This window comes from Arachis duranensis, chromosome 2 (assembly GCF_000817695.3).
Source record: "Arachis duranensis cultivar V14167 chromosome 2, aradu.V14167.gnm2.J7QH, whole genome shotgun sequence".
Classification (NCBI taxonomy): domain Eukaryota; kingdom Viridiplantae; phylum Streptophyta; class Magnoliopsida; order Fabales; family Fabaceae; genus Arachis; species Arachis duranensis.
The window spans coordinates 88,507,344-88,518,408 of NC_029773.3; the positions used below are offsets into that span (position 1 = coordinate 88,507,344).

Genomic DNA, 11,065 nt, shown 5'->3' on the forward strand with positions numbered 1-11,065 from the left:
AACGTTATTGAATATAAATGTATTTAGCATGTATCTTTTTAATCTAGTATTCTAAATTATATTTTTAAAATATCTTTATATGATCATTTATAGTAGCTGATAGAATAACTAAAATGATTAAGAGTGTGTTTATAAAGCTTTTAAAGTGAGGAAAAAAAATTCTATTTCTATTAAAAAGTGAAGTTTAATTCTATTTTAAAATTTAAATTCATAGTTTGGAGCAACTAATTGCATCAATAAAATGAATTGTTTTTTACTATTTTATCCTTTTGGTTTCTTTATTTATCTTCTTTTATGATGGAGTTGAAATATTTCTTTAAGAAAAAACCTATAAAATCTAAATCTTTACATGGAAAGTAAAGAAAGAAGTGTTTCAAATTTTCACTGGAGGAATGGTAGATTAACAAAAGAAACAAGGAAGAAATAAAGGAAGAGAAAGAAAAGAACTAAGTTAGGGTAAATGTATATTTGGAAAATCAAGTTTTTGATAGAAACAATTTTGATATTTTATTCTTAAATGTTAATTTAATAGTAATAGAATTATACATCAGACCTATTTTAGTGTGTTTTAGTTTGAATTTAATGTGAGAATTATTTTTTTTTTTAAGAATTGAAAACTTACTTTTATTTATGTTGCAAACCAAATAACTCTTTTTTGTGAAAATTTTATTCTCAAGGTGTTTCAAATACACTAAAAGAAAATCAAAATCTACGTATTAATAATCTAACTTAATATGTTTGATCTATGTAATCAACTTCACCTAATAGGATAAGACTTTGTTATTGTTGTATTTTAAACACACTCTAATATAATATGTTAATATTTAATTAAGTAGATAACATTGTACAGAAATATTTATAGTTTTAAAATAAACTAAAATTATATCCTATAAAATATACAATTTTACACTACTCCAAATAATAAAATAACAGAAACCATGGGTGTAAGAAAAATTGACAACATCGCTTGAGAAAAAGAATTGAATTATCCATCATTTCTGTAATAGAAGTGCTTTAGCGGTTGGATACCTGGAATTTCCACTCTCAGTTGTTGAGCAGATGATCAAGTTCATATATCCAATTTCTGTGTTTCAAATGCTATTATGTTTCAATTTTCTCCATTCATAATCTAATTCCTTTCTTTTTTTTTCGTTCTCATAATTGTGTAGGATGTATGATTTTGATAGGAATGGTACTATGAGCTTTGAAGGTATATGCCAATCCCATTGCAATCTATGCTTAACCCACTATGCTCTAAAAAGAAGCTGAGATTTACATCAATAATCAAATACTATCTTGAAATTTGGAAAGTAGTGTTCTTTCATATATGGGACTTTATTTGTTGGAGTTTGTTTATAGTAGAATTGAAACATGTTCTACCTCACTCTAACTTACTCGTAAATGGTTTGCTCTAGAATTTGTTGCACTCAACAAGTTCCTTATTAAGGTTAGTGTTTCTCTATTATGCATTTGATATGTGAGGTTATTGTCATTAACCTATATTTGATATTAAGTACGTTGGTTCTAATAACCACTATAAATGGCTCTTCAGGTTCAACATGCATTTTCTGATCTTGAGAGGTGATTGGTTTATTTATATGCTTTTGTTCCATTCTGTTTATTTGTCTTCAGAACTTCATCTTGCATGTAGTTTCGAGTGATATTATTGTAGGCAATTACATTGTGAATGATCTTATAGGAAAGAAACTAATAACATGAAAGGTTTATAATGAATTAGTTCATGCTTATTTTGGATCGATATTACTGTGGCCTATAGCTTGTTATGTCTAAACTCTAGCTTGTCAGTATAATTCTGTGGTCATATCGCCTTGGATGATCACTTGATTCTGCATTATAACACTTCTTGTTCGGTTCATTGATGCAGGGGTCGTGGCTTTCTTGTCCTTGATGACGTTTTTGAGGTATATTTTAAGAATGATTTCAAAGATGTTCTGTTTATCGTGTCACTGGTTTTGCTTAGCCAGACGAGCTTATGGTTCTTATTAGTACTTCCCAAGCTGTATGAACAAAATGTTGAGTTCCTTAGTCTATGTGTAATGTTGGATGCAACTCTAAATAACTTTGCCGAATCTGTTTCCAGGCATTGGTAAAGATTGGCTTCACGCTGGATTCTCCTGCATTTTACTCTGCCTGTGCGGTAAGACATTTTCATAGTTTAATTTGTAGTAAATCATCCTGGAGAAGTTGTACATCACATTGACGACTAGTGGTTAAGGCAAAACTATCTCAATTCTCAATGTTTTTTTACACTACTATTATCCATGCCTTAATTTCTGTATGCTCCTTTCTTGGGATAATAAGTTGAAAATGCTTTATTAGTCAGATGGAAAAAGAAATAATGCAATGTGTTTAGCATGTAAATTTATTTAGTCCTTATTTGATTGCTTTCAACTGCATAGTAGGCCTCTCATCTATGCAATATTGCCATTTAGAAGGCCATGCTCAAATGTTTCTCTTTGATTATTCTCAGAGCTTTGATCAAAGTAAAAGTGGAAAGTTTAGACTGGATGTCTTCATATCACTTTGTATATTCTTACAATCAGCAAGGTATATATATTCAGAGAAAAGTCAGAAAGCAATATTTTCCACGCAATTTTTATTTGACCTGGTGTTGAACTTTCATTTCACTGATAAAGACCTTCTATTATGTCTTTCAGAATTCTGTTTAATTCATTTGATACTGCAAAACAAGGAAGAATTACTCTTGATCTGAACCAGTTTGTATGTTGTAGTAAGTACACACTTTGATCGGACGGTGTATTTTATTTTGATTCTGGCTTTCTCGCTCTTAGATATGTTCTACTAATCTACTTCCTTTCAGCTTCCAATTGTAGAATATGATTCAACTCTAAGAGGATGTATTCTGAAGATGATTAATGTATGCTGCACTTTGTAAAATTTCTCAAATGCATTTCTATAGCCAAGTTAACTTTGTCCGGCATACGCTGAGATAATCATTTTTGAGGGTTAGATATTTCTCCCATTTACATGGAAATTGCTGTAAAATTTTTAATTTTCTTTCTAATGTTATAATCTTAATTTTCTTTCTAATGTTATAATCTTAGTTTTACGTGATGTCTTGTGAGATGGTGCGGAAGTTGATGACGTAGAATGTACTATACCAAATGCATTATTACTACTTATTACTACTAGTTGCTTATAACTTTTGTATAAAGCGTATTTATAATACATATTTCAAAAGTATTTACAAATGATTATATGTCATTATTTAAAAACTTTATTAAAGAAGTAATTATATATATTTCTAAAATTATGCACATATTATTACTCCAAAAATAGATACATATTTCTATTTTGTTTTTCTTTTCGGTAACTAGCATTTCGTGTGAATAGCGGTAGTCTCATATTTTCTAATTTCGGTTGTACAATATTGACTTTGCCATATGGTTCATTAATATTCAATTTTGCTAAAAGACACAACACAAATAAACTAACAACTTTACATATTTAAAATTTAAAAAAATTACGATTTCAAGTTCTATATTAAATTTGCTGCTTTTATATTGTCTCCTTAAATGGAATTGTTGTTGAAGTAACTTAATTAAAATAAAACTTTTAATTTTCTAATTTTAAATATATTAAATAAACAATATAGCAAAACTCATAGAACAATACTAGCCTTTAAATTTGAGTTAACATGTCAAACACGTCTTTATTTCGTATGTTAGAACATGTGTAAAATATTAAATAACACAATTATTCATCTTTATTTGATATATATTTTATATAATTAATTTCCAACTATTGAAAATAAGAATTAATTGCTTTTAAATCACTCATTAAATATACTCCAAAAATTTGAAAGAATTTCTCGTTGGAGCAAAGAGCTAATTAAAAATTTAAGATGATATATACTCTTAATACAATTGCTAGTTGTTACGGTACGATGATAAATTTATATATATCGGTATAATAAAAACATGAACAAACTAAAATATGACATATAAATTATAATTTCCACGTCAGTATTTATTTTTTATTTTTTTAAAGTATATATCGTAGCATTACTTTTACTAAAATGTCTTTATAATTTAATAAAAATAAAAAATAATTTTTATATAATTATATATAAAGACTTAAATTTTTTTTATATTAAATAAAAATTATTTTTTAAATTAATTAAATTTTAACATTCAACTAATTTTAATCTTATATTTTAAAATTTTAAATAATTTTAAAAATATACAAAAATTCATCTAATTATTCATTTACACTAAAAAAAATTTTTCAATCTTATTTTTGGAGTATATTTAATGAGTGTTTTAAAAGTAATTAATTCTTATTTTCAATAGTTGGAAATTAATTATATAAAATATGGTAAAAATTCAGGTGAAGTCAATTTTATGTGAAGTTGAAATTTGAGAGTAGTTAGATGAAAATTAATTAAATCAGTCAAATTATCTAACGACTCTTGAATATCAACTTCACGTAAAATCGACTGCACCTGAATTTTCACCATAAAATATATATCAAATAAAGATGAATAATTGTTGGTAAATATGAATTGTTTTTATTTATTAAAAAAATTTAACAATAACTTTTAATTAAAAAATCTCTAAATCTTAATTTATAAATAATTAAACGGTCTCTGACACAAATGCAAAAGCAAGACACAACAAATCAAAAGAAAAAACATGGCATTGCCCAAAGTTAAAGAGATAGTGTCCTCAAATCCAGTTGTCGTTTTCAGGTCTCTTTCTTTCCATCTTCCTAATTTATGTCTGGCTATCTCTTTTGTGCGAAAGATTTCCGGAATTGACAGTGTTAATTCGATTTGCAGCAAAAGCTTTTGTCCGTACTGCATCAAAGTGAAGAAGCACCCAATTTGGTGAAGAGCTGCTTCATTTCGATGCAGTAAAGGCAAAAAGTTTTGCTGCAAATCGAATTAATACTGTCAATTCCGGAGATCTTTCACACAAAAGAGAGAGTCAGAGATGAATTAGGAAAATGGAAACACTATCTCCTTGACTTTGGGCAATGCCATGTTTTTTCATTTCGATGCAGTAAGAGCAAAAGGTTTTGCGGTAGATCGAATTAACATTATCTCTCTGTGTCTGGGCTTGCTTCTTTAGACTCAAAAAAAGAAAAGAAAAGAAGAGAATGGAATGGTTGGGTGTGTTAAAAGGGGCGAAAAAGAAGAGAGAAAAAATTTTCCAAAGGATGGTTTGGTTTTTGCTTTTGGTTAATGGAGGTTGCAGTTAAAAGAGTGAGGAGAGATAGCTGAAGAGAAGAACTTAATTATTACCTTTAAAGAACGGAGGAAAGGGAAGTTGAAGAGAAAGAAGAAGAGGAGAAAATAAAGTGACAAAAAGGTGTAAGGGGAATGGTAAATGATAATAGCTATAGCTATTACTTCACTTTATATAGGATTCAAAGTGTACTAGGAGAAATTGGAATGCATTTTTTTATTGTTATTATTATTATTATTATTAGAAACAAATTAAAGTTGGTTTTGACTAATCAACCGCTACGGACAACGAAAAATATAACAATTTAAAGGTGTACTACTTATTTGTCAATCGGGTTGGTAAAATAGTTCACCCATGATAATTATGATCGAACTTGAATTTTACCTCATATATTTTCATTATTTTGATATTATTATGTCAATGAGATCGACTATATATAATTTTAAAATGTATATCTTTAACATTATAAGAATAATTAAGTCTCAAATTTTAATTTGATTCAATAAAAATAACAATTTATAATATCAATAAATTTCAATACTAATATTAAAATAAATAATTTTAATCACAATATTAATATTAAAATAAATAAAATAAATTAATAAATTTTTAATAAAATTTATATTTCTATTAATAATAGTACATAATTAAAAATATAATTAATTTAAAAAATAGACAATACAAAATTAAAATTAAATTAAATATTTATAAAATTATTTAAGTTCAGAATCATGTCATACATATATTAAAAAAGTACACTGATACATTGAAAAATCTTCCAAGTGTATGTATTTCCATTCATACAAAAAAAAAAAAAGCATTGATACGAGTACGACCATAGCAGTATTGATAAATGTAGCCAAGCTGAAAGTGGGAAGAGTAGAAGCTTATTGATGGAAATATCAATATGTGCATGTAACACGTTTATGAGTAATGATACTTGAAAAAAAGATCGTAGTAGGATAATGTATTGGAAAGTTTTCACCTAGCCAACTTTACAGGCACACTTCTATGTCACGTACGGTTCAGTAGCATATTTACATTTTGTCTTGTAGCTATTAGTGAAATTACAAAACAATCCCCAAGTAAAAGATGAAAAAAGTCAGACGTAATAGTGGCTAGCACAGGATACGAGTAATAATTAAGAATATATATTAAAATATTTCTTTTATTTTAATTTAACTATCTCTTTTCAGTTATAAAGGTTTTTTAATACATAAAAAATAAGAGATTGAATTGATAGTTTTCTTTTAAACTTTATCAATTAATTTTCAAATAAAAAAAAATGAAACTTAACTTTTCTATCTTCAGTATGTAAGATTGATTATGTCTGAAATAACTTTATTTTATCTTCTAAAGAACAAAAACAAAATCAAAACAAAACAAGAAAGAGAAAAAAATACAACCATGTATCTAATCTTTATTATAACAATGGTAGAATTTTTACTATCTTTTCAAATATTATAAACACCAATTTTTAAGAAATCAAGTGTGATCTCTCATCATTTATTTCATAGATAGGACAAAGAAAAAATATAAAAGAGAAACCATTCAAGAGTAAGAAATCACACTTTATTGTCTAAAATATTTTATTTTTGAATGATTTCTCTTTTATATTTTTTTTTGTCCTATCTATAAAATAAATGATGAGAAATTACACTTGGTTTCTTAAAAATTGGTGTTTACAATATTTAAAAAGATAGTAAAAATTCTATCATTGTTATGATAAAAATTAGATACATAGTTGTATTTTTTTTTCTCTTTCTTGTTTTGTTTTGTTTTTGTTTTTATTCTTTAGAAGATAAAATAAAGTTATTTCATACATAATCAATCTTACATACTGAAGATAGAAAAGCTAAGTTCCAATTTTTTTTAATTTGAAAATTAATTGATAAAGTTTAAAAGAAAACTATCAATTCAATCCCTTATTTTTTATGTATTAAAAAACCTTTATAACTGAAAAGAGATAGTTAAATTAAAATAAAAGAAATATTTTAATATATATTCTTAATTATTACTCGTATCCTGTGCTAGCCACTATTACGTCTGACTTTTTTCATCTTTTACTTGGGGATTGTTTTGTAATTTCACTAATAGCTACAAGACAAAATGTAAATATGCTACTGAACCGTACGTGACATAGAAGTGTGCCTGTAAAGTTGGCTAGGTGAAAACTTTCCAATACATTATCCTACTACGATCTTTTTTTCAAGTATCATTACTCATAAACGTGTTACATGCACATATTGATATTTCCATCAATAATGGAGCAACAAAGATGAGGTAACAATAATTAAGGTTGTCAGATATGACATTTCCACTTTAATTATTTTTGTCCTCACGCTGTTATTGTTAAGTATAAATGACTCCATCACGTAATTTAGGTGGCATATTTCATCTAAGGAATAGGAAAATGATTGGACGAAGATTTAGAGAAAGAAAAAAAATTTGAATCCAGATATTTTTATTTTTAAAAAGTTTGAATGTTGGCTGCAATACTGGTCGTACAATATTCACGGTTAAGATTTTTCAAAAAAAAAAAAACTACAATCGTATACCAAATGCTTTTTTTGTATGAATGGAAATACATACACTTGGAAGATTTTCCAATGTATCAGTGTATTTTTTAATAGGGGAGTGCTAGCGGGACAATAAAAATTTTTAACAACATGAATAATCACCAATCAAATAAAAATATACTACACCAATCAAATAATAATAATAATAATAATAATAATAATATACAGTTATAAATATTTAAATTTTATAATTTATATATGTTAATATTTTTATTATTTTTTATTTTTTATTAATTATTAATTTTTGAATAATATAATATTTATTAAAATATATCATACATTATCATTCATTTATCGTCCGCATATCGTGCGAGTTGCTATAGTTTCATGTAAACAATTGAACATTCATTCACATTCCTTAGCATCATCTAGACTATCTATTTTCTTGGAAGATTACTCTATCAATGTCAACCTCATATATTGGACTTTTTGATATGCTAACCGTATCAAATAGTCGTTAAATTCTATCCATTTTTTATTATCATTCACACGATTAATATAAAAAAAATTATTTTTTTAATATGATATATAATTATTAGTGACATATATAAATAAAATTATTGTTCATATTATCAATACATTAAAATTAAATTTTTATTGATATTACTGGACAAATTAAATAAGATGGATTTAAATTGTAGTGCACATAAAATTGAATTGCAACTTGTTGGATTTCAGGGGAAAAAATTAACGGTAGGGAAAATGACTTTTTATTCGTATTCATCTAAATATCATTCAGCTATCAAATCACAGTTGTTAGACTCCATTATTAGTCAAAAATATCTTTGGCAAATACCCAGTGGCTAAGCATTACCATACCCTAAATAATAAATTGCTCATCTTCCAAGAAATTGAACATGGCCCGCCATATATGACCTTGTAGGGCAAGGTCCCACCCACCCACTGCTCTATTGGAATCAACCTGTTCCCCAAACACAAACCCTCAATGTTACTATCCCTTCATTAATTTGATAGGTTCAGAATCTTCATGCATTATTTAATACATAAGAAATGTTTCTTATGTATATAGCATAGTTAATCCATTTTATTTTTCAAGTCTCTTTTCTTCCTTTCTTTCTCGTGTCACCCAAATTTTTTAGTATTCAACTATCATTATTATTTCATATATACATAGAGTACCTTTGCCTTATTAGCTTTATTCACTTCTAATTAAAATGCAAATGAATAATCAAAATTAAAGACTTGACCAAACCAAAATAAAAAAGACTGTAAAGGGTTTATTAATTAAAAGAAATAAATGATATTGTTGTAATATTATAAAATTGAATAATTTTTAATAGAATAATCATTAGATTAAATTTGTTATTGTTAATTATATTTATTTTGCATTCAAATAAAATAAAATACGTGACAAAAATGTAGTTATTATATATTTATATATATTACACAAAAATATTTTATAAAGATAAATAATCAACTACTATATATATTTATGTATACATATATATGTTATTTTATTCAATTTTTTAATAAAATCATTATCACCTGAATAATCAAATTTAGTATAGAAAAAGAATCAAATTTGTTATAATCAGGTAATTAAATTTTTTCATAAATACTAAATATGTATTTTTATATAGCTTGTGGCTGAATTTTGTATTTATGTAATATAATTAAGAATAATTTGGCATACTTTTTTTTATATATCAAAATTAATATTAGTGTATAAGTTTATAACTTACATGAATTTAAGTCAAATATGAAATACATAAATACAAAAATAAATTTATGTAAACGAACATTTCTTTATTTGAATAAAATATTTTTTTTCACTTTAAAATACTCATTTATCTTAACATGCATTGTTTGTACTATTTTATTTTATTTTTATATCTTTAGTAAATATTCTCTTAACAATGAATAATATTAATAATTTAAAATTATTATTTATACTATTCTCTTAATAATGAATACTAAAATTCAATACCACAATTTATATTAAAAAAATTAGACACAGATGTAATTAAATTTAATGTATAAAAATTATATAATTTTATATTTATTTTTATTTTATTTTATTTTATTTAAATAAAAGAATTCATTAACCAATAACTCAAACCCAATTATCTTCTGTCTCTAACACTATATTTGACTGATCCAAGTCCAACATTAATTTAGCTTTCCACAACACTACAATATGAGCTGCTTTGAATGTGAGCCATCATTTGTAATTTTGTACAGGGCATCATGCCACATTTCAAAAAAGGGTAGTGCTACGGTGCGGATGCTTATCTTTTTCAGCATGTACTGAAAAGACGTGGCTATTAACAAACAATAACGCGTGTAAAAATTGTTTCATTGAACGAGGCAGCTGCTGCATTAAGTTCAGCTGCTGCAGGTCTTGTCGGCTGTTTGGTTTTTAATTATGTGAAATTAGGGGTCATGATTAAGTTTTTGGGTTTCTTTGTTGTTGACTTACCAGGTATGATAAAGGAATGAGTTTGGGTTGTTAATGGACCTTATGAGTCCATGGAATAATATAAAAAAAAAATTGGATTTAGTGAAAGTGTTATTTGACCTTGGAAATAATAATAATAATAATAATAATAATAATAATAATAATTTAGCAGCAAATTACAAGTTAAAGCCACTTGAAAAAAATTTGAATAAAACGAAACAAGTCAAAATTCAAATTTCTTTTTTTTATTTAAAGTATAAAGTGAAATTTGAACTTACGATCTTTAAATGAGTATGGAAAGACTATACTATTTAAATTATAGTTTATAGGCAAAAACATAAAATCCAAACTTTCATTGAATATGGCCAAATATGTTTATCGTATAATTAATTAAATTAATGATTATAATAAATAATACTTTTTAATTTAATTTTTTTTAATTTTTAATTTATATTAAATAGGCATAATTAATTTCTGTAAGGTTAAAATTTTATTTTTAATTTTTTAGGTAGTTTTAACTTGTAATTTGCTGCTAAATCATTATTATTACGGTATTTCTCAATCCAACCGACTAAAATTAATCTGTTGCGGATCTGAGCTTCATTTAAAGGTCTGTCGCTAGATAATGAATGTGTTGCTGTATGCACAAGGTGAGGTTTGAACTCTCGATACTTGCTTAAGCGGACTAGTTATTATTATTTTTTTGATATATCATTATCATCATCAACTTGCTACATCTACACTAAAATTAGCCACCAAAGTCTCAGTATAAAATAAGAGTTAATAGTCAAATTCATCCTGAAAGATCACCCATTTTTCAAATTAGTTATCAAAAA

General features: G+C 25.7%; 1 protein-coding gene across 1 annotated transcript in view; it reads left to right on the plus strand.

Moving 5' to 3' along the window:
• LOC107475840 (uncharacterized) overlaps positions 1-2,877 on the plus strand; it is a 4,288-nt gene extending 1,411 nt beyond the window's left edge. Inside the window, exons 2-10 of the mRNA XM_021136558.2 lie at positions 1,008-1,067; positions 1,170-1,210; positions 1,416-1,447; positions 1,553-1,581; positions 1,886-1,922; positions 2,102-2,158; positions 2,492-2,568; positions 2,679-2,752; positions 2,843-2,877. Coding sequence (XP_020992217.2) covers positions 1,008-1,067; positions 1,170-1,210; positions 1,416-1,447; positions 1,553-1,581; positions 1,886-1,922; positions 2,102-2,158; positions 2,492-2,568; positions 2,679-2,752; positions 2,843-2,862 — 427 coding nt within the window. The 3' untranslated portion in view covers positions 2,863-2,877. The remainder of the gene's footprint in view (positions 1-1,007; positions 1,068-1,169; positions 1,211-1,415; positions 1,448-1,552; positions 1,582-1,885; positions 1,923-2,101; positions 2,159-2,491; positions 2,569-2,678; positions 2,753-2,842) is intronic.
• The last annotated feature ends 8,188 nt before the right edge of the window (positions 2,878-11,065 follow it).